This window comes from Ambystoma mexicanum, chromosome 3q (genome assembly GCF_040938575.1).
Source record: "Ambystoma mexicanum isolate Mex_15411 chromosome 3q, UKY_AmexF1_1, whole genome shotgun sequence".
Taxonomy (NCBI): domain Eukaryota; kingdom Metazoa; phylum Chordata; class Amphibia; order Caudata; family Ambystomatidae; genus Ambystoma; species Ambystoma mexicanum.
Genome location: NC_090926.1, coordinates 1,244,720,831 through 1,244,745,684, shown reverse-complemented (window position 1 = coordinate 1,244,745,684; position 24,854 = coordinate 1,244,720,831). Strand labels below are relative to the sequence as shown.

The 24,854-nt window shown below is 48.0% G+C and overlaps 1 protein-coding gene across 2 annotated transcripts in view; it reads left to right on the top strand.

The window, feature by feature from the left end:
* The first annotated feature begins 8,028 nt into the window (after nucleotides 1–8,028).
* LYL1 (LYL1 basic helix-loop-helix family member) overlaps nucleotides 8,029–24,854 on the top strand; it is a 259,919-nt gene continuing 243,093 nt past the window's right edge. For both annotated transcript variants that reach the window (XM_069604205.1, XM_069604204.1), the window contains exon 1: nucleotides 8,029–8,164. In XM_069604205.1, the coding sequence (XP_069460306.1) occupies nucleotides 8,147–8,164 (18 nt within the window). In that variant the 5' untranslated portion in view covers nucleotides 8,029–8,146. The remainder of the gene's footprint in view (nucleotides 8,165–24,854) is intronic.

Genomic DNA, 24,854 nt, shown 5'->3' with positions numbered 1-24,854 from the left:
GAATGGCTCTGCATTTGCTTTATTTCATTTGAATCATGAGAAAATGACCTGCATTAAGAATGGCTCTACATTTGCTGTCCTGTCATTTGAAGATAAAAAGCTGCGCACAGCATTCAAGACGACATTGCAATTTGTTCTTTCTTTCATTTTAAACACCACAAAGTCATGCGCTCCATTGAAACACCACCCTGTGTGCTTATTTCGTCTGATTGTCAAGAAGTGAGGCAATACATCTCAAGGAGGGCATTGTTTTACTGATGAAGTACTTGAAGGGCAAAGAATTCTGTTTTACACTCAACACAGCTTTTGAATCCTTTTAAAGTGAAGTATTGCGCTCAAATTACAGCAAAGGAACGGAATAGCGTGACTCTCTCTCTTTTCCCATGTCAATATCAAAGAAATTCTTTGCAGTATCCTTTTGTGTTCATGAACCCACAGTATATGCCAAGGCCCTACCAAAGATTAATTGAAACATAATCCCACATGCTGCAGAACCGCATTTGCAACTCGAAAGGAAAAGTCTTAACATAAGAGAAATGTCGTTTCAAAGTCAAATGTCAAATAACAGCTGTTGCTCACACAGAAATATTATTGTATATGTGGGTGGGGGTTCACAAGACTTGGTTTCCTTGGAAAAGACTCAGAAACCAGTAAATTGTTTTTTTTGGCCCAGGAACAGAATTCAAGGGCCAGCCCTGCCTCCAACATTGGGAAAAGTTGCATTCAGAAGTGAACCGGCCCACAAGGACACATGAAAAGGCCAAAAGTGTGAGGATGCACGGCCCTGCTAGACTAGCAGGCAGCCCTGCTAGAAAGAACAAAGGAAGCCAGTAGGGCTGATGCATGACCGAGAGGTGCGATTTCCTCCAGCATCCCCTCAGGGGTTAGGGGGGGGGGTAAACTGTAAAAACTTCAAAGGGTATCATAAAAGTTCTTTGTTGCAAGCCGAGCCTGGCAGAGATAGTTTGCTGTGGGGATTTGTAGTACTGCCCACACATGTGACAAATCCACCCCATTGACAGTAAAGGATATCCTTATTTTAAGACATTTTTCCCAGCACCCTAAATAAGTAGTAATTTTGTATCTTGCCAGTTTTTCATGTGATTATTAGACAAACGTAAAGAGACCAAGTGCATGTTTCTAGCCCTTGGTGTACTGAAATGAAACTAGGTGGAAAGATGTCAGATGTTTTTGGGGATATGTGTAGCCAATGGCAGAATTTTAAATATTATGCTTTTCATAAACATTGCAAAAATGTGCCAAAGGGCGATGCGACATCGCACAGGGTCGGCGTTCGGATTGTCCAATTCCCTGTGACCTAGTGAATCCACATATCTACTTCTAATGGCAGTGGCTAGTATAAATTTGAGGTTTTCAAGATCCAGGAAAGCAGAGATACATCCATCCATCCAGAATCAGGCACACACAAGAATCCACTGAGAAAGGAGAGGAGGCAGCTGATCCAATTCAAGAGAGCCCAGTGACCATACCCCTTGCATAGCTGCCCAGCATCCCCTCCAGCTGTCCACAGTGACCAGCCCTTGCTTAGCTGTCCAGCAATCCATCTAGGAGAGAACAGTGACCAGATCCTTTGACCCGGCTGTCCCAGTGACCAGATCCATTGGCCCAGCCACCCAGAGTGACCAGATCCCTTGGCCTAGCTGTACAGAGACCTCGCTGGCTTTCCAAACCCCAAACTCAAGCTTACATTGTAAACATCACCTCACCCAGTTCCCAAACTGCATATCCCGCTCTTTTGACCCTTGCACCTCATTGAAATCCCATTCAAAAATTGCAAATTGTCAGCATAATCTGTTTACCTTTCCATAGACAAATGTGTATTTCCCTGTGTATGTTAGTGTATTCCTTTGATAACTTCTTCCATAGTCTGTATAAATCCTTAGCTTTATTTGTAATTAAAACAATGAATTCCTCTATGAAGAGATTCACAGTGAGCTGGTTTCCATTCGAAATCAACCACCTCATGTCAAGTGCCTTTCTTTAATAATTATAGCCATTAAAATATGGTCTCAACAGAACTAGTCTGTGATTAACAAAAACCAAAGTTGCCTGTGTATTGTGCTTTCCTACCAATTCCGGTTTGCATTCATCCCATAGAAAAACCCAATCGGTAATCCCATAAAGTGTAACCCCTTTCTATCAGAATTCTATCTCTTATGTGCCTCTGTTCCTTGTCCTGAAAACTGATTTTCGATTTTGACAGCCAATCACTTCCAGTGGCTGCCTGTCATCATACCCTGTGTAGAAATGAATTGCCATTGTGCCGTGTGTGTTTTCTTTTGAATTCTGTCTTTTTCCCAAAATCGATTTTCTTACCTGTGTTCACATTACGTTGGTGCCCTGCTTAGTAATCTGTAAGCTTCCTTATAACTCGAGTGTAGCAACACCAATTTCCTGCCTATCTGTCCCACCGCCGTTGCAAACTGCTGTGGAAGTAACACGTGTAATCCGATTATGCCATTTTGCTAATAATTAAGGTTTTCAATTTATTTTCTGGTCTCCCATCGTGGGGTGGTGGGCTGAATTCTAAATCCAATTTTTCCCTCTTCATTCTGACTCCTTGCCACTGCCTTCCATCCACAAACAATTTAGTTAGCAGACGTTTGGGGGTGAGCGTTGCAGGGGGAGTGCTTAATATGAATGCAATCTGTTATTTTTTTTAATGTTTTTGCTTATGTTTGCTATCAAAGGTTTCTGTATATTATTTTAGGAGTTTGAATTAACTGTATTGTGGGAAACTTTGCATTTGTATTGCAGCGACACTGGTGGTTGCTGCCCAATTATTTGATGTTGCTCGAATTTTCATTGAACCATAAAATGAATAAATATCTTATTGTCACACACCGGCCTGGCTCCTAGTCCATTGTGACACAGTGTTTGTTAAGGTGGGTGTGAGACGGGTTGGGGGCCTACGCAAATAAAGAACCCGTGGTTAAATAAAGATAAGAAACGTTTTTATTGTGCGCCACATTCATTGTCAGTGGAAGAAGTCCTTGGCTGGATTGTGCCGTGTTATAAAACCGTTACACCCAGTTCCTGTGTGCGTGCGTGTGTTCATTAGATTAGTGGCCCCTCTCCCGGCTCCTGTGTGCGTGCATGCCAGCGTTCATTAGTTCAGTGGCCCCTACCCTGCTCCTGTGTGTGTGCATTCGTGCCAGTGGTTATTAGATTAGTGGCCCCTCGCCCTGCTCTCGTGTGCCTGCGTGCGTGTGCGCGCGTGTGTTCATTAGCTCAGTGGCCCCTCTGTGTGCATGCCAGCATTCATTAGTTTGGTGGCCCCTCTGTGTGCGTGCGTGTGTTCATTATTTCAGTGGCCCCTCTTCCTTATTTCAGTGGCCCCTCTTCCTGCTCCTGTGTGCGTGTGTGTTCATTAGTTCAGTGGCCCCTCGCCCTGCTCCCGTGTGCGTGCGTGCGTACATGTGTTCACTCTTTCAGTCGCCTCTCTTCCTGCTCCTGTGTGAGTGCGTGCGTGTGTTCATTAGTTCAGTGGCCCCTCGCCCTGCTCCCGTGTGCGTGCGTACGTGTGTTCATTAGTTCAGTGGCCCCTCGCCCTGCTCCCGTGTGCGTGCGTATGCGTACGTGTGTTCATTAGTTCAGTGGCCCCTCTTCCTGCTCCTGTGTGCGTGCGTGCGTGTGCTAATTAGTTCAGTGGCCCCTGGCCCTGCTCCCGTGTGCGTGCGTGTGCGTGCGTGTGCGTGCGTGTGCGTGCGTATGTGTGTTCATTAGTTCAGTGGCCCCTCTTCCTGCTCGTGTGTGCGTGTGTTCATTCGTTCAGTGGCCTCTCGCCCTGCCCCCGTGTGCGTGCGTGCGTGTGTTCATTAGTTCAGTGGCCCCTGGCCCTGCTCCCGTGTGCGTGTGTGTGCGTGCGTACGTGTGTTCATTAGTTCAGTGGCCCCTCGTCCTGCTCCTGTGTGCGTGCGTGTGTGCGTTCATTCGTTCAGTGGCCCCGGCCCTGCTCCCGTGTGCGTGCGTGCGTGTGTTCATTGGTTCAGTGGCCCCTGGCCCTGCTCCCGTGTGCGTGCGTGTGCGTGGTGCGTACGTGTGTTCATTAGTTCAGTGGCCCCTCTTCCTGCTAATGTGTGCGTGCGTGCGTGTGTTCATTCGTTCAGTGGCCCCTCGCCCTGCTCCCATGTGCGTGCGTGTGTTACTTAGTTCAGTGGCCCCTCACCCTGCTCCCGTGTGCGTGCGTACGTGTGTTCATTAGTTCAGTGGCCCCTCTTCCTGCTCCCGTGTGCGTGCGTACGTGTGTTCATTAGTTCAGCGGCCCCTCGCCCTGCTCCCGTGTGCGTGTGCGTACGTGTGTTCATTAGTTCAGTGGCCACTCTTCCTGCTCCTGTGTGCGTGCATGCGTTCGTTCATTCGTTCAGTGGCCCCTCTTCCTGCTCCCGTGTGCGTGCGTACGTGTGTTCATTAGTTCAGTGGCCCCTCTTCCTGCTCCTGTGTGCGTGCGTGTGTTCATTAGTTCAGTGGCGCCTGGCCCTGCTCCCGTGTGCGTGCGTGTGCGTGGTGCGTACGTGTGTTCATTAGTTCAGTGGCCCCTCTTCCTGCTCCTGTGTGCGCGCGTGCGTGCGTGCGTGCGTTCATTCGTTCAGTGGCCCCTCTTCTTGCTCCCGTGTGCGTGCGTGCGTACGTGTGTTCATTCTTTCAGTCGCCCCTCTTCCTGCTCCTGTGTGCGTGCGTGCGTGTGTTCATTAGTTCAGTGGCCCCTCTTCCTGCTCCCGTGTGCGTGCGTACGTGTGTTCATTAGTTCAGTGGCCCCTCGCCCTGCACCCGTGTGCGTGCGTGTGCGTACGTGTGTTCATTAGTTCAGTGGCCCCTCTTCCTGCTCCTGTGTGCGTGCGTGCGTGTGTTCATTAGTTCAGTGGCCCCTGGCCCTGCTCCCGTGTGCGTGCGTACGTGTGTTCATTAGTTCAGTGGCCCCTCTTCCTGCTCCTGTGTGCGTGTGTGCGTGTGTTCATTCTTCAGTGGCCCCTCGCCCTGCTCCCGTGTGCGTGCGTGTGCGTGGTACGTACGTGTGTTCATTAGTTCAGTGGCCCCTCTTCCTGCTCCTGTGTGCGTGCGTGCGTGTGTGCGTTCATTCGTTCAGTGGCCCCTCTTCCTGCTCCTGTGTGCGTGCGTGCGTGTGTTCATTAGTTCAGTGGCCCCTCTTCCTGCTCCCGTGTGCGTGCGTACGTGTGTTCATTAGTTCAGTGGCCCCTCTTCCTGCTCCTGTGTGCGTGCGTGCGTGCGTTCATTCGTTCAGTGGCCCCTCTTCCTGCTCCCGTGTGCGTGCGTACGTGTGCTCATTGGTTCAGTGGCCCCTCCCCTGCTCCTGTGTGCGTGCGTGTGTTCATTAGTTCAGTGGCCCTGGCCCTGCTCCCGTGTGCGTGCGTGTGCGTGGTACGTACGTGTGATCATTAGTTCAGTGGCCCCTCTTCCTGCTCCTGTGTGCGTGCGTGCGTGCGTTCATTCGTTCAGTGGCCTCTCTTCCTGCTCCTGTGTGCGTGCGTGCGTGTGTTCATTAGTTAAGTGGCCCCTCTTCCTGCTCCCGTGTGCGTGCGTGTGCGTGCGTACGTGTGTTCATTAGTTCAGTGGCCCCTCTTCCTGCTCCTGTGTGCGTGCGTGCGTGCGTGCGTTCATTCGTTCAGTGGCCCCTCTTCCTGCTCCCGTGTGCGTGCGTACGTGTGTTCATTAGTTCAGTGGCCCCTCTTCCTGCTCCTGTGTGCGTGCGTGCGTGCGTTCATTCGTTCAGTGGCCCCTCTTCCTGCTCCCGTGTGCGTGCGTACGTGTGCTCATTGGTTCAGTGGCCCCTCCCCTGCGCTCCCGCTTGTCTGCTGCTCCGAGCCTCGTGTTATCCCATTCCTGGCTGCGCTTCCTATTGCGCCTTCCACAAGTCTCGGCCCCCTCTGGTTCTGGTGGTGGGGAGGGGAGGGGGGCGCTGTTTCCTTATCGACCCCGTCCAGGCGTCGGTCCTGCTCTTATCAGCCTTTGCCAGCTTTGCAGAAGCGCATCCTCTTCTGGGGGAAATCACTGCCGCGATGGGGCGGGTGCTGGCGCTGGCGCTGGCGCAGTGAGGGCTGGCCTGGGGGTGGGCTGGAGGCTGGGAAGTGTATCCTACCACCATGGCCTGCACCGGCCTGTGAGAGACTCCAGGGTGGATCCGCCAGGAGGCTGCGAGGATGAGAGGTCTCAGAGCGGCGCGGCCATAGGCAAGGAAGGACTCTGTGGGCACAACACTCCACAGGGGCACAGCCACAAGGAAGGACTCTGCCTGGGCACAACACTCCACAGGGGCACAGCCACAAGGAAGGACTCTGTGGGCACAACACTCCACAGTGGCCAGCCACAAGGAAGGACTCTGTGTGGCAACAACACTGCACAGTGGCCAGCCACAAGGAAGGACTCTGCGTGGGCACACCACTCCACAGTAGCCAGTCACAAGAAACGGCTCTCGGTGGGCACAGCACTCCACAGTGGCTCAGTCACAAGGAACGGCTCTCGGTGGGCACAGCACTCCACAGTGGCCCAGCCACAAGGAAGGGCTCTGTGTGGCAACAACACTCCACAGTGGCACAGCCACAAGGAAGGACTCTGCGTGGGCACAACACACCACCGTGGCCAGCCACAAGGAAGGGCTCTGTGTGGGCACAACACTCCACAGTGGCCAGCCACAAGGAAGGACTCTGTGTGGCAACAACACTCCACAGTGGCACAGCCACAAGGAAGGACTCTGTGGGCACAACACCCCACAGTGCCACATCCACAAGGAAGGACTCTGTGTGGGCACAAGACTCCACAGTAGCCAGCCACAAGGAAGGACTCTGTGTGGGCACAAGACTCCACAGTAGCCAGCCACAAGGAAGGACTCTGTGTGGGCACAAGACTCCACAGCGGCCCAGACACAAGGAAGGACTCTGTGTGGGCACACGACTCCACAGCGGCCCAGACACAAGCAAGGACTCTGTGTGGGCAGAACTTCGCGGGGGACCAGCCAAAAGGAAGGACTCTGTGTGGGCACAACACTCCGCAGTGGCCCAGACACAAGGAAGGACTCTGTGTGGGCACAAGACTCCACAGCGGCCCAGCCATAAGGGAGGACTCTGTGTGGGCACAACACTCCGCAGTGGCCCAGACACAAGGAAGGACTCTGTGTGGGCACAAGACTCCACAGCGGCCCAGACACAAGGAAGGACTCTGTGTGGGCAGAACACTTCGGTGGGGACCAGCCATAAGGAAGGACTCTGTGTGGGCACAACACCCCGCAGCGGACCAGCCATAAGGAAGGACTCTGCGTGGGCACAACACACCACCGTGGCCAGCCACAAGGAAGGGCTCTGTGTGGGCACAACACTCCACAGTGGCCAGCCACAAGGAAGGACTCTGTGTGGGCACAAGACTCCACAGCGGCCCAGACACAAGGAAGGACTCTGTGTGGGCAGAACACTTCGGTGGGGACCAGCCATAAGGAAGGACTCTGTGTGGGCACAACACCCCGCAGCGGACCAGCCATAAGGAAGGACTCTGTGTGGGCACAACACTCCGCAGTGGCCAGCCACAAGGAAGGACTCTGTGTGGCAACAACACTCCACAGGGGCACAGCACCAAGGAATGACTCTGCGTGGGCTCAACACTCCTCAGTGCTCTGTGTTTCAACAACACTCCGCTGGGGACCAGCCATGAAGAACGCTGCGTGGGAACGAGTAGCACTCGGAAGCCAGGACTCCTTCTGTGAGACCGAGGCCGTACCGTGACCCAGCCAGAAGCCAGGCGGCACTACAGGGTGCCAGAGGCGCCAGAACCTGGGGTGGGCTATTCAGGAACACTGGTGCCCTGCAGCCTCCCAGGGTGTGAGGCTCTGGTGAGGACTCTCGCTTAATCAAGAGGCCATGCGACCCCCCTGCGATAGTGCCACGAGGCCAGCCCCTGGTTCCTGCTACGCCTGGCTCATCCCCACCCACTCCTGAGCCCCGAAAGCTTCTAACGCGGTATACCATGGCCTAGCATGCCATAACGTGACGCAGTGGACCCGCCAGACACGTGGACACCTGGGCCTTTTGATCCTGACCAACATGTCTAGTAAAAAGCTCCAAGAACTGGAATAATCGGGCGGCGGCGCTTCGACAATGGGTACGAGTGGCACCGAAGGATGATCCGGGCAACGTGGGTAAGATTGCGGGTTTCCTTTTACTCCGCATCTGTGGATGCCTGCTGGGTGTCCAGCCGTGCCGTGTGTCTGCCACCCCACCCCAGCATCAGACTCGCGGACCGGCTGATGAGCACGTGTGTATTGCGCACTCCTGATGCGCGGGCCGCGCACGCATTGCGCCAGGCCGTGCATCTTGGCGCATCTGCTCCACAGTGCCGCCGCTGCGAGTCTCCCATTGCCGTCCTTGTTCGTTGCAGCCGCATTTCTTGGCGCAGGCTCTGATTTATTTATGTCAGGTTTTGCGCATGGAGGCCGATTTTGCGCAACCCTCGTTTCTCCCTCAGGCTTGCCCGCGTTCCTCTGAATAGTTGCCGTGCCCCTCTCCTCCTACGTTTTTAGGAATGTGCCTCTTGTTAGCATTGTTTTAAACTTCTAATTCCGATTGCACTACCTTGGGGCCGGATTATCAAAGTTTTGCACTTGTGCGAACGAGAGTGGAGCAAACGATTTTAGGACCAATTGGGAAAGGAGGAAACAGGTTTGGCGCGAATTTGTATTATCTAAAAATATGTTGACCAGAGCCAAAATGAAACAGTCTATTCTGCTGTGTGTGGGGAGCGACATGACATGAAATGCACAGACTATTCTACTGTGTGTGGGGAGTGTCATGACATGCGCATACTATTCAACTGTGTGTGGGGAGCGACATGGCATGAAATGCACAGACTATTCTACTGTGTGTGGGGAGCTTCATGACATGCACAGACTATTCTGCTGTGCGTTGGGAGCGACATGACATGATATGCAGAGACTATTCTGCTGTGTGTTGGGAGCGACATGACATGACATGCACAGACTATTCTGCTGTGTGTTGGGAGCGACATTACATGAAATGCACAGACTATTCTACTGTGTGTGGGGAGCGACAGGACATGAAATGCACAGACTATTCTACTGTTTGTGGGGAGCGACATGACATGAAATGCAGACTATTCTACTGTGTGTGGGGAGCGTCATTATATGAAATGCACAAACTATTCTACTGTTTGTGGGGAGCGACATGACATGAAATGCACAGACTATTCTACTGTGTGTGGGGAGCGACATGACATGAAATGCACAGACTATTCTACTGCGTGTGGGGAGCGACATGATTGACCTGCACAGACTATTCTACTGTGTGTGGGGAGCTACATGAAATGCGCATACTATTCTACTGTGTGTGGGGAGCGACATGAAATGCGCATACTATTCTACTGTGTGTGGGGAGCGACATGACATGACCTGCACAGACTATTCTACTGCGTGTGGGGAGCGACATGGTTGACCTGCACAGACTATTCTACTGTGTGTGGGGAGCTACATGAAATGCGCATACTATTCTACTGTGTGTGGGGAGCGACATGAAATGCGCATACTATTCTACTGTGTGTGGGGAGCGACATGACATGACCTGCACAGACTATTCTACTGCGTGTGGGGAGCGACATGACATGACCTGCACAGACTATTCTACTGTGTGTGGGGAGCTACATGAAATGCACAGGCTATTCTACTGTGCGTGGGGAGCTACATGAAATGCGCATACTATTCTACTGTGTGTGGGGAGCGACATGACATGACCTGCACAGACTATTCTACTGTGTGTGGGGAGCGACATGAAATGCGCATACTATTCTACTGTGTGTGGGGAGCGACATGACATGACCTGCACAGACTATTTTACTGCGTGTGGGGAGCGACATGACATGACCTGCACAGACTATTCTACTGTGTGTGGGGAGCTACATGAAATGCACAGGCTATTCTACTGTGCGTGGGGAGCTACATGAAATGCGCATACTATTCTACTGTGTGTGGGGAGCGACATGGCATGAAATGCACAGACTATTCTACTGCGTGTGGGGAGCGACATGATATGACCTGCACAGACTATTCTACTGTGTGTGGGGAGCGTCATGACATGAAATGCACAGACTATTCTGCTGTGTGTGGGGAGCGACATGACATGAAATGCACTGACTATTCTACTGTGTGTGGGGAGTGACGTGAAATGCACAGAGTATTCTACTGTGTGTGAGGCGCGACATGACATGAAATGCACATACCATTCTACTGTGTGTGGGAAGCGACATGACATGAAATGCACTGACTATTCTACTATTTGTGGGGAGCGACATGACATGAAATGCATAGACTGTTCTACTGTGTGTGGGAAGCGACATGACATGAAATGCACTGACTATTCTACTGTGAGTGTGGAGTGACATGACATGAAATGCACTGACTATTCTACTGTGAGTGTGGAGTGACATGACATGAAATGCATAGACTATTCTACAGCGTGTGGGGAGCGACACGAAATGCACTGACTATTCTACTGTGAGTGTGGAGTGACATGACATGAAATGCACTGACTATTCTACTGTGCGTGGGGAGCTACATGAAATGCGCATACTATTCTACTGCGTGTGGGGAGCGACATGATATGACCTGCACAGACTATTCTACTGTGTGTGGGGAGCGTCATGACATGAAATGCACAGACTATTCTGCTGTGTGTGGGGAGTGACATGGCATGAAATGCACAGACTATTCTACTGCGTGTGGGGAGCGACATGATATGACCTGCACAGACTATTCTACTGTGTGTGGGGAGCGTCATGACATGAAATGCACAGACTATTCTGCTGTGTGTGGGGAGCGACATGACATGAAATGCACTGACTATTCTACTGTGTGTGGGGAGCGACGTGAAATGCACAGAGTATTCTACTGTGTGTGAGGCGCGGCATGACATGAAATGCACATACCATTCTACTGTGTGTGGGAAGCGACATGACATGAAATGCACTGACTATTCTACTATTTGTGGGGCGCGACATGACATGAAATGCACAGACTATTCTACTGTGAGTGTGGAGTGACATGACATGAAATGCACTGACTATTCTACTGTGAATGTGGAGTGACATGACATGAAATGCATAGACTATTCTACTGTGTGTGGGAAGCGACATGACATGAAATGCAATACACAGATTTGTTTTTATGTTATGCAGAAAACATAGTACAAAACCCATTCTGTTTTATTTTTGCCCTGGTGCAAATGTTTTTCGATAATACGGTTTGTGACAAAACCTGTTTGCTCCATTTCATATGGCCCAGAAGAATGGGTTGCCGTAAATTACTGATATAGAGTTCTAATTTCTAAATAATGCCCCCTTTTCCTCTGGAGTGTGCAGTCGGATTGTTCTGGAGGCCTTCTAGTTAATCGGAATATTTCATGATGTCGGCTCTCACCTCTTTGGGAACAGTTACAGACCCAGCAAGCAGTGACGAATGGCTATATATCTATATATATATATATATATATATAATAGGTTATTTATAACACGCTTAATACCCAGAGGTTTCTAAGCGCGGATCTGGGGATCGAACCTGTGTTGCTCCGTGTCGTCTTGCTTCCAAGGTGAGCACGTTGGCACTGAGCTATCCTCCCGAGACGATACACACACACAGAGTATACTCGCCAGGGTGGCGGTCTCAGCTTTTCACCCCCTTAGGCCGATAACATGGGGAAATTCGAGTTTGTTTCTAAAACAGACTTTTCCAAGCAAGTAATTGAACCTGCTCATTAAAAGAAAACAGTGACCTGCATGCCGGCGACTGCGGACACTAGACCCCCGGTGCCGTGCTGTTCACCGCGTGCCATTTTCACAAGTGTGCAAATGTGAAGAGTGCAACCGCCTTCTCTTCACTTTTAACCTCCGTTTTGTAAAAAAAAAAAAAATGCCGCTTGCAAATCAAGCGGGTGCTAAATACTCACGCTGGCGTTAATTAAGCAGAGTGGGAAGTACGTGCAGGAACTTCCCTGGCTTTTTTAAAAAATTTTTATTGTTTATAGCGCATACCTGGCCCGTAGGCGGCAGAGTGCTTTACAGAGTTCAGGTGAAGCCGGGGGCTAGCATCGAGCTGGCATTTCTAACAGTACCTCAGAACTGTGGGGCCTCTCTGTGAGGCTCGCTCCTACCATATGTAAGGGCTCTCTGACATGTGAATGTTGTTAATGTTAAAGGTATTTATACCGCGCACTGTCACCAGCGGCGTTGGTCCCCAGGCGCTCAGGCGGATCTGTAAACGCGAAGGCGGGGTGGATTAGTTGGGTGAAGAGGGAGTAGGGAAGTGGTGTGCTGTTTGGCGGCTTCAGTTCGATTCTCACCATGCACCGAGCTTTGGTGTGAAGATCGGAACGATGCAAGACCTCGTTTATGTGTTGTTTGTTTGTTGTTGTGGTATGATGAAGTGCGTGCGGTTTGCTGAGCGAGAAGATGGTTGTGTGGATTTTCGGGGGAGTTAGGTATGCAGGGATTTGAGCATAGGGTTAGTGGGTTATGTATCCCAGGCCTTACAGATCAGTTGTCCTGTAGGCAGACATCGTTTCCACTTTTCTTTCTTGTCCATCTTATTGTTGTGAGTGATGGCGTGGCGCGTTCGCAGCTGTGTTGTATTTGCACTTAGTGTAATGGGACGAGGTGTGTCTAGTTCTCCCTCTGGTACTGGTGCTGTAAATTAGCAGTCCCCTACTCCCTTGCTTTCTATTTCCGTTGTGGTCTTATCGGTGCTTGTGTGTAGTTTGTAGGCCAAGGTGCTACTGCTATATCGTCCTTGTCCTTCCATCTCGATCCAGCTGTGTTTAATCCATGGTATCGTCCTATTTTATCTATCTCTCAGTAGGTAAGTTGCCATGCCGTAGATTGGCTTGCTTAGATTCTGTTAAGCGGCGTTAGCTTAGGGAATCGGGCGATCAGTTTCTTCACTCATCATCATTTCAGCTGTATATAGGCCCCTGTAGGCGTTCTTCTAGTTATGAGGTGGAGAGCCAGGATTTGAGGAGTTTTCTGAATAGTCGGTGATTTCTTTTGTTACGTATGTTTTTTGGTAAATCGTTCCACGTTTTTGGTGAGAGAGGTTTTTGGTGAGAGAAAGAAGATCCTCCGAGTTTTCATTTGTTGTAGGGTTTAGGTTCCAAACGGATGTCACTAGAAGATGACAATATTATCGGCTAGTTGTATTGTCACAACTATTGGATCCTCCCCACTCTGCATGAAAACCCCCAAATTCCCGGTGCGCTGTAGCAAGGCGCACATGGCCCTTTGCCTTATTTTTACACCTTGCTCTCCAGCACCACAAAGTTTGAAATGAGCCCGGAAGCGTGCACAGCGCCCACGGTCTCGGCTTTGATTATTAATTGCGTTAAAGGGTTGACATTTCACTTGGTGTGGGGTTGTTCTGTATCAAATACAAATTGCATGCAGGGCCCCAGTAAAGTTTGTATTTATCTCACTAAAGTTTGCATTTACCCCACTAAAGTTTGCACTTATCCCACTAAAGTTTGCATTTACCCCACTAAAGTTTGCACTTATCCCACTAAAGTTTGCATTTACATGCTGTTGTGCAGGGGTGTTGCTAGGTCTGGAAAAGATCCGGGGCTATGCTAATTTTGGGACTGTCGGGACTGGGGGCTAGCAAGCCTTTTGGTTGTAACCCCTGAGCTTCTTTCCGGGGCTACAACCAAAAGACCCGGGGCTATAGCCCCCTGAGCTCCCCCAGCAATGCCTCTGCTGTTGTGTCCTCTGCACACAAAAGGAGGAGGGAAAAGGAAGAGGAACACCAGACATCTTCCCGTTTACTCTTCTGTTTTCCTCACCATCTTGTCAAAACATAAGTACTACTGCCTCTGACTGATGCACCGTGGAGATCTGATCCCCGCGCAATGGGCCCGATTCACGGAATATTTGCCCGGTTCAAATTGAATTTGCACTGCTGAAAAGTGAGTTTGCACTGCCGACACAAACCCTGATTCATGGAACCGTGCAAAGTCAGTGGAAATTCACTTTGAAGCGTGCAAATATTCAATGAATCGGGCCCAATGCCTCTTCTCTACCGTCACAGAGCTTGAAAACGCGGCCGAGCGGGATAATGGGGGCAAAAGCACCCCGCCTTGCTTTTACGCGTCCATTTCACTCCCCGCCCCATGTAAAACGAGGCTGTAATTCTCCCCCGATTTCTGAATGGTTCGACGGCTACGCATGTGCTTTTTGTTATGACGAAAGCGTAACCACATTTTAACGGGCTACGCTCGGGCCATATCAAGATTTTAAAGACCGCCCGGCTGCCATGGCATAGCCGTGCGGTGGGACGTATTGGACCGGGCGCAGTGTGGCCGGTCAAGTCTTGAGCACGTGTCGATACGTACTTTAGATACGTACTGCGATATCTGCCGGAGAGAGGAGAAGTTTGGGTGTCAGATTTTTTGTTTTCTTTAGTTGTGATCTGGTTTAGTAAATTAAAACCCTACACACAGATATTTTTCCTTACATATAAATTCAAAACAATACATTCATTTCAACACACATCTTTATACTTTCGAAAACACAGAAGTGCTGCTAAACGTCCAATGAAATATCAAGTCACTGTTTAAAAGTTCATTGAGTTGCTGCAAAAAGCGATAAAGTGCCAGTAACAATGAAAAGGTGTGTCCTCCTACAAGGTGCGCCCACTAGGTATTGGCAGGATGATCGAAGCGATAATATATAGAACTTTCAAAGTGCACTTGTCGTAAGGTACCAGTATCTCACCAGATGTGTAATGGTTTCAAGCGCTGCCTTCACTACAGACGGCCTACACACAGAGGCGTAGACCGGGTGGGGCCTGTAAATGTCCACTCAGCAGCACTGTGTAGCAGGCACTTACAGATGTTATGTCACTGCAGTGGGCCCAACTGCATTAGTTTTAGGCCCCACTTGTTAGACAAGCCTGGCTACGCCTCTGCCTACTTGTTCTGTCCTTCCAACACCAGCCCATCCTAGGGCCAATACTTTCCAGAATGGGATCATTGGTTTAGTTTAAATCTGATATATTTGGCTCTCACAAACAAACAAACAAATAATAAATAAATAAATAAATAAATAAATAAATAAATGTAGTGACTCTTTCTTCTAAATGTACAATATTCAGATTTCCCAACCCATCTCCATTTATGTCAACCAATCTCTCTCTCTTCCTCTACCGATCCTTTTCTCTCTCGCTCTCTCCTGTATATTGCAGAGGCAGCTTTAGCTCGTCTAGAGGTGGTTATGTTCCTTCCTCCATGAAAAGAAAATGGAGGGGCTATGAACTTTGGGGTCTTTTGAAAAATGTGCACAAACTCAACCCCCTAAATATTCAAGGCCTGATTCATGGAAATGTGCGCAGAAATCCTGCAGGATTCGTGATCCGAGAAGGACACTGCATGAGCCTGCGTGCAGAATGAAAAATGCGTGCCCTGCTTATTCATGGCATTTTCAGCCCAAAGTAACCATAATCACAAGTCGCGGCTAGAATGCCCCCGACAGGCCAACACGCAAAGCATAAACGGCCAGAACAGCTACCTTTGCACGCTTCTCAGAGCGCAAATACACCCACCCTTCAAACAGTGCGTGGGGTCCCCCGCAAGCAGGCCTGCATCTCAGGGAGCCTGCATCTGGTCCCCCGTATCTGTATCTGCCACTCCAACAACATGCATATAAAAATGTGTAACTAAGTGATTACTTGGGAAATCTGCGTCGGAACCCCTGTAAACCGTTCCTGCACCCTGCTAAACTACGTACTTGCACCCCTAAATTAGACTTGAACCCCGTGGAGTACACGCACCCCTATATCTTACATGGAATCCGAGCTCCGCTCTGAGAATCCTACACACAAGTGTACTTACATCTGCCTTCGGGTGGCGGATAGTAGGAAGGACTTGCGTGGACATTTCCACGCCGAGAAGGAATACGTCTCGCCTGCAGCCGTCCTTCAGAAAACCCACTTTTTCGCATGTTCTTCCCCATTTCTGGTGTTCCGCCCCCTTTCCAGCCGTATGCGTAAGCCACGTCCACGCTCTGCGTGGAGTCTCGCACAATGCCCTCGTAAGTCCAGCGCATTCGATACCATGAATTGATGAACGTGAATTTGCGCGCAGTTTGGCGCGCAAGTACCCATTTTTCCACGCAAATATTTCCATGAATCGGGCCCTCATTCACGGCTGATAACTTTTAGAAAGTTTGCGTTGATGGGTCAGAGGGTGAACAAGTTACAGCAGAGCATTCCAAAAGTTACAGGAGAGTATGCCAAAAGTTACAGGCAAACATTCTAATAGCTACAGCAGAGCATTCCAAAAGTTACAAAACAGCATTCCAAACGTTACAGGCGATTATGCCAAATGTTTCAGGAGAGCATGCCAAAAGTTACAGTAGAGCATTCCAAAAGTTACAGGAGAGCATTTAAAAAATTACAGGAGAGCATGCCAAAACTTACAGGAGCTCATTTCAAGAGTTACAGGAGAGCATTCCAAAAATTACAGGAGAATATTCCAAAAGTTACAGGAGAGTATGCCAAACGTTACAGGCGAGAATTCCAAAAGTTACAGCAGAGCATTCAAAAAGTTACCGAACAGCACTCCAAACATTACAGGAGATTATGCCAAAAGTTACAGGAGAGCATGCCAAAAGTTACACTAGAGCATTCCAAAGGTTACAGGGGAGCATTCCAAAAGTTACAGGAGAGCATGCCAAAAATTACAGGAGAACATTCCAAAAGTTACAGGAGAGCATGCCAAAACGTACAGGAGCTCATTTCAAGAGTTACAGGAGAGCATTCCAAAAGTTACAGGAGAGCATGCCAAAAATTACAGGAGAACATTCCAAAAGTTACAGGAGAGCATGCCAAAACGTACAGGAGCTCATTTCAAGAGTTACAGGAGAGCATTCCAAATGTTACAGGAGAGTATGCCAAACGTTACAGGCAAGCATTCCAAAAGTTACACTAGAGCATTCCAAAGGTTACAGGAGAGCATGCCAAAAGTTACAGGAGATCATTTCAAGAGTTACAGTAGAGCATTCCAAAAGTTACGTTTCCTATTGCAAGTTACAAGTTGCTAAGGACATTTTGCCGAAATCTACAGAAAAGCCACTGGATAGATTTGCATCAAACATGGATTATTAGCCGGAGTCTGCTCCGACCGAAAACCTTCCTTTGGTTTGGTGAAAATCTGGCCAACATCTGCGCTGACATTTGTAAAATAGAAAGTAGAGCTATGACGACATTTGGGTTAGAAAAGTCCTCCCAAAACCAATAAAGCAGTTGAATCACAGTGTAGATTTCCAACAGTTTCTTTATCGGTTGGATGCCTGAGTTATTCTACGCACATGATCATTGTCTGGTTAGTGAAGGTTACATGTCACTTTGCAAAGGAAGAGAGTCCTCGTCCTTGAAAGAGCTTCACATTTGGCAAGCAGCTGATACTAGGGGCCTGATTCACAGAAGACTCTTATAATGGCGCAATCCCATTGAAAAATGCTCTGTGAATCAGGCCCCATGCTTACATGCCAAATCTGGCAAAGTTTCATCAATAATTTCATGACAACAACAGACTCTTGGAAACACATAGCCAAGAAAGGCCCAAAGAGCCTGGCTCAGAATCTTGACCCTTTGAAAGCAAACCCTTCATCCCGCGGCAGGACTTCCGGACCGTCGTGCAGGCCCTTGTGGTCTCGCACATCGATGGGGGAAATGCTCTCCTGACGGGGCTCCCAGCTACTCACATGGCTCCCCTCAAAGCAGTCCACCATGCTGCAGCACGTCTTATTACAGGTGCACAGAAATTTGACAGAATTATCCCTTTCCTGCGCAAACTACATTGGCTTCCACTCCAAACCAGGGTACTGTTCAAGACTACATGTATCATCTACAAAGCAGTCGCGGGTAGTACACCAGTGTACCTGGCGGCTGAGCTCCACATATCTGGTGACACATGCTCCTCGCGCTTGAAACAAGTGGGGAGGCGTCCTGCCACTTACTTTAGGCCCATTTACCTATATGGTAAAGGCTGAATTTCTTTGCATGCTGGTTATGACAGAGGTTATATTATTTAGCTGACTGTCATAGGTTTTCTAAAAAGATGAGCAAGAGATAGACCCTTATGGAAATGCATCATAGCATACTTTTATTATTCTGCTAGTGCTAGAAGGTACACAACATATTTTATGCTTATAACGTTTTTTTCAAAAATATATATTGAAGATGCTATTTCATAATATGCATCTTAAATCAGAATACATTCAATTTGTTTTACAAATGCATTGAAAAAAAGAAGGAGTGAATAACAAATATGGTTGTGACAAACATTTAACAAATGCACTAAAAAAGTGTAACAAATGTGACATACAGAATCACCATTAATATTGTTTGTTCGTGTCTTGAATAGAACATATATACAAGACGGTGTCCAGTCAACTCGTCTAAAAAAAACTGGTCGACTGCAATTTGGTCGACGCAATTTGGTCGAAAACCAAATGGTCGAATTTTTTTTTTATTTATATATTTATTTTTTGGGTTTTCGTTTAGTTAAAAAAGGGGTTTTTAGAGAAAAAAAGGGGGTTGGGGGCGGACCCCCCCAAAAAAAAAAAAAAAGGGTTAAAATAAAAAAAAAAAAATTTCGACCATTTGGTTTTCGACCAAATTGGTTCGACCATTTGTCTGGTCGACCAATTTTTTTCGACCAAATGTCTGGCAACCTACAAGACTGTATGGTACAGAATAATAAAAGTATGCTATGATGCATTTCCATAAGGGTCTATCTCTTGCTCATCTTTTTAGAAAACCTATGACAGTCAGCTAAATAATATAACCTCTGTCATAACTAGCATGCAAAGAAATTCAGCCTTTACCATATAGGTAAATGGGCCTAAAGTAAGTGGCAGGACGCCTCCCCACTTGTTTCAAGTATTATTAGCTCCCAAGTCCTTCCACTTGTTCATGAGCTTACCCTCCAGTTATAATACATGCTCCTCGCGCAGCAAGTCGACCAACCAGCTTGAATCACAACTCGTCCCTAAAAAGAGGACCCACAAACAATCCTTCTCGTGTCATGCACCCACCCTCTGGAACTCGATCCTGGTGTTGGCTCGGAATGCCTCCACAATGCTCCAGTTTTGCAAATCTCTCAAAAAATGGCTCTTTCAACAACGCCTGACCAATGACTAATTCCAATGGACGCGCGTACCGCACAGTACAGCGCTACTGTTAAAAGATGCCAGCTCAAATGCTGGCTACTCACATCCTGTATGCTCCGCTGCTATCGAGGCAGGTCTGCGCATTAGAAAATACATTTTAAGGTTTTTTTGAAATTGGGTTTTCTGTAGACCTCGCAAAGCATGTTTTCAGGGAGCTTGTCTCTACATTGTCCCCATTACCTTTTGAGATTTAGCTCCATAAACTTTGAAAATCGGACTAGCCAAACTGAAGACATTCCCTTTTTAAGAAAACGCATTTTGTCATTATATTTATAATCATGCGCAATAATCGCAATTTGAATGAACCACTGAGGTGTGGAGTGAACGCATGAAAAGACCACAGGTCTGAAGTTACAACAATATATACGCAAATGTCACAAAAACACAGAAGTCAGGAAATAATGGCTGAAAAGACTGGAAACACATGATCACACTCAGCGGAGGAGACAGAACAAAAGACAAAACAGTCTCGGCACGCGGCCCTTGCAGGGTTTCTGCGCACATTGCCAGGACTCATGCCCACAGAGTACAATTCCGCACAATAGCCGCACTCAACAGGCACTGCAGACAAGTACACAGGGCCATACAATTCTGCACGAAAGATATACACAACAGGCACGGCATTCAAGGTCAGTGGGCCGGCCCTTGCTGGGTCCGAACTCCGGCATCAGATATTCCGGCCAGCGACAGCCCTGACCGGGCTCTACCGAACCCCCAGCTTTGCCGGGGGAAGCCAGGGGCTTGGTGATCTAACCTGCGCTGTGCTCCTTTCTCCAGAGGTCCTTCCCGCGTCTGCAGGTCCTATTCGCTCAGCCTGTCTTTTTTCTTCTGGCCTGGATGGGACACCACAGGAATCAGTGGGCCATGAATATAACTGGGGTGGGGGCCATGACTGCTGAAAGCAGGCTCTCTACATGCTGGGCACACTATTGCTTTCCAAATGTGCATTTCACACTTCCATAGAAAGCAAAGTCATTTCCAAACTCAAGAATGCTGCTGGCATTGACCAGTTGTCTTTGCAAATGTTTTTTGTCCCACACCAATACTGTGTCCTTTGTGTGCCCCTTGCTTTGTGTTTCATCACAGGTTATATTTATAAAGATGTTATGTTTATCAAATTGGTTAATCACAAATAAATACTTCCGTTGTGCTGACGCTTCTTAGGGAATTAAACTGTGGGTTCATGGGTGCCAACTTTTGATTTTCTCTACACGGGCAGAAATACCCCCACCTCCACCCTGAATATAAGCAACCCATCCCATCCCCTGGCCAAACACATTTTATAATTTTGTAGCACTTGTTTATTTTTATTTTTATAAGATATTACAAAAGGTCATACGATTAATATAAAACATCTCAGCAACGGTCGGTGAACCTGCTGAGCTACCCTGGTAGCCGTGTACTGTAGAGCGGGTCTACAGATCCCTAAATGTGCTAAAAATCACGGCATTCCCCATTACCCAGGGAGCCCCATTGCCACGGAAGGGATTTAAAGTGGAATTGATGTACAGTGTGGAGTTTGGAACGAAGCAGCATGAAAGAAATTGCGCCAATTTTAAACTATTATTTTGAACATTTCTTCTGAGGAGTCCAACTGCCAGCTCCACCCCCTCGGAACTCCACCCCCCCCAGCCCGGCCCTTGTGGGATCCCCCTTCAAATGTTTTGCATTTCCACCACTGAAGAAACACACACCATGACCAACAAACAAACGCTCAAAATCATACGCCTGGAATAAGTGAAACACTGCGACGAAAAAGAGGAGACCTGTGGATGAAAACTTGCACTAAGCTGAATTATTAGCACCTGTGTTCTGCCTAAAGTCAAAAACCAATACAGAGAAAAGTAACATGAAAAAGAATGATGGAAGGGAGAGAAAAAGAAGAAGAAGCAGCAGCACACATACACAAAGAATGAGCCGCATGTCCCAGACAAGAGTTGCGCTTTCATCTAGGGTTGAAATACGTTCAAAATAACCAAAATAGCAGAGGAAATATGAGGTACGCCGGAGCCATTATATGAATGTTTAAAGAGGCCCTAACAAAGTGGCCGGAAAGCAGGGAATGAAGCTCATATATTATAAGTACTAAAGGGTGTATTTTGTCTTTAATGGAGCATGTTTGGTAGGAAATGGGCCCTCTTTAACAGACGCTTGACAAGCATGTAAAGATTTGAGGACGGAGTATAGAAAGCTGACACGATTGTTCCATATTTCTAATGCCTGTCCTTCTTCTTCTTTTTCTCCCCCTTCCATCATTCTTTTACATGTTATTTTTATCTGTATTGGTTTTTGACTTTAGGCAGAACACAGGTGCTAACAATTGTTCTCAGCGCAAGTTTGTGTGCCCTGAAGAAAACCTAGCAGGTTGAAACACGTGTTGGCATAAACCTTTTGTTGGATGCCGTATTTGTTGATATTAGACGCATCTGTATAAGTTGAACTTCTAACATGTGCCTATGCATTAGAACATAACGAATGTGTTTCTGTTTTGAAAAGTGAAATTGTCAGAAAACATTACTTTTTGTGTACAGCGCGTACTCGTGGAACTATTGTGGGTTTAATAGATCGTTGTTTGGCTGGGGCAGCCTTTCAGCTCCAGCATAATCGCAGCTGTCTCCCTTTTTCAGTGCCCCCCAAAAAATCCTGGCACAACCAACTAAGTTTCATCAGATATTTGTGTGTCTCAGTGCACTTACAATTGAGTTACCCCACATTTACTACATTAATACACTAACACTACTTCACAGCCTCTCACACTACTACACTACTTCACAGCCTCTCACACTACTACACTACCTCACAGCCTATCACACTACTACACTACTTCACAGCCTATCACACTACTACACTACCTCACAGCCTCTCACACTACTTCACTACTTCACAACCTCTCACACTACTACACTACTTCACAGCCTCTCACACTACTACACTACCACACGAGCTCTCACACTACTACACTACTTCACGAGCTCTCACACTACTACAGTACTTCACAAGCTCCCACACTACTACACTACTTCACAAGCTCTCACACTACCACAGTACTTCCCAAGCCCTCACACTACTACAATACTTTACAAGCTCTCACGCTACTTCACTACTTCACAACCTCTCACACTACTACACTACTTCACATCCTCTCACGCTACTTCACTACTTCACAACCTCTCACGCTACTACACTACTTCACCGCCTCTCACGCTACTTCACTACTTCACAACCTCTCACGCTACTACACTACTTCACAGCCTCTCACACTACTACACTACTTCACAAGCTCTCACACTACTACAGTACTTCACCAGCTCTCACACTACTACACTACTTCACAAGCTCTCACACTACTACAGTACTTCACAGCCTCTCACGCTACTTCACTACTATACAACCTCTCACACTACTTCACTACTTCACAACCTCTCACATTACTACACTACTTCACAGCCTCTCACACTACTTCACTGCTTCACAGCCTCCCACACTACTACACAACTTCACAGCCTCTCACACTACTACACTGCTTCACAGCCTCTCACACTACCGCACTGCTTCACTGCCTCTCACACTACTACACAACTTCACAGCCTCTCACACTACTACACTACTTCACAAGCTCTCACACACTACTACACTACTTCACAGCCTCTCACACTACTACACTACTTCACAAGCTCTCACACTACTACACTACTTCACAAGCTCTCACACTACTACAGTACTTCACAGCCTCTCACGCTACTTCACTACTTTACAACTTCTCACACTACTTCACTACTTCACAACCTCTCACACTACTACACTACTTCACAGCCTCTCACACTACTTCACTGCTTCACAGCTTCCCACACTGCTACACAACTTCACAGCCTCTCACACTACTCCACTGATTCACAGCCTCTCACACTACTGCACTGCTTCACTGCCTCTCACACTACTACACAACTTCACAGCCTCTCACACTACTACACTACTTCACAAGCTCTCACACACTACTACACTACTTCACAGCCTCTCACACTACTACACTACTTCACAAGCTCTCACACTACTACACTACTTCACATCCTCTCACACTACTACACTACTTCACAAGCTCTCACACTACTACACTACTTCACAGCTTCTCACACTACTTCACAGTTTCACAGCCTCCCACACTACTACAAAACCTCACAGCCTCTCACACTACTACACTACTTCACAGCCTCTCACACTACTTCACACTACTTCACTGTTTCACAGCCTCCCACACTACTACAAAACTTCACAGCCTCTCACACTACTACACTACTTCACAAACTCTCACACACTACTACACTACCTCACAGCCTCTCACACTACTCCACTTCTTCACAGCCTCTCACACTACTACACTACTTCACAGCCTCTCACACTTGTACACTACTTCACATGCTCTCACACTACTACACTACTTCACAAGCTCTCACATAATTACACTACTTCACAGCCTCTCACACTACTACACCACTTCACAAGCTCTCACACCACTACACTACTTCACAGCCTCTCACACTACTACACGACTTCACTGCCTCTCACACTACCACACTACTTCACCACCTCTCACACTACTACACTACTTCACAGCCTCCCACACTGCTACACAACCTCACAGCCTCTCCGACTACTACACTACCTCACAGCCTCTCACACTACTCCACTGCTTCACTGCCTCTCACACTACTGCACTACTTCACAGCCCCTCACACTACTACACTACTTCACAGCCCCTCACACTACTACACTACTTCACACTACTTCACTGTCTCTCACACTACTACACTACTTCACCACCTCTCACACTACTACACTACTTCACAGCCTCTCACACTACTAGACTACTTCACAAGCTCCCACACCACTACACTATGTCACAGCCTCTCACACTACTACACTACTTCACAAGCTCTCACACTACTACACTACTTCACAGCCTCTCACACTACTACACTACTTCACAAGCTCTCACACCACTACACTACTTCACAGCCTCTCGCACTACTACACTACTTCACTGCCTCTCGCACTCCCACACTACTTCACCGCCTCTCACACTACTACACTACTTCACAGCCTCTCACACTACTACACTACTTCACAAGCTCTCACACACTACTACACTACTTCACAGCCTCTCACACTACTACACTACTTCACAGCCTCTCACACTACTACACTCCTTCACACACTCTCACACTACTACACTACTTCACATCCTCTCACACTACTGCACTACTTCACTGCCTCTAACACTACTACACTACTTCACAGCCTCTCACACTACTCCACTGCTTCACAGCCTCTCACACTACTGCACAACTTCGCTGCCTCTCACACTACTACACTACTTTACAGCCTCTCACAATACTACACTGCTTCACTGCCTATCACACTACTGCACTGCTTCACTGCCTCTCACACTACTACACAACTTCACAGCCTCTCACACTACTACACTACTTCACAAGCTCTCACACACTACACTACTTCACAGCCTTTCACACTACTACACTACTTCACAAGCTCTCACACTACTACACTAATTCACAGCCTCTCACACTACTCCACTGCTTCACAGCCTCTCA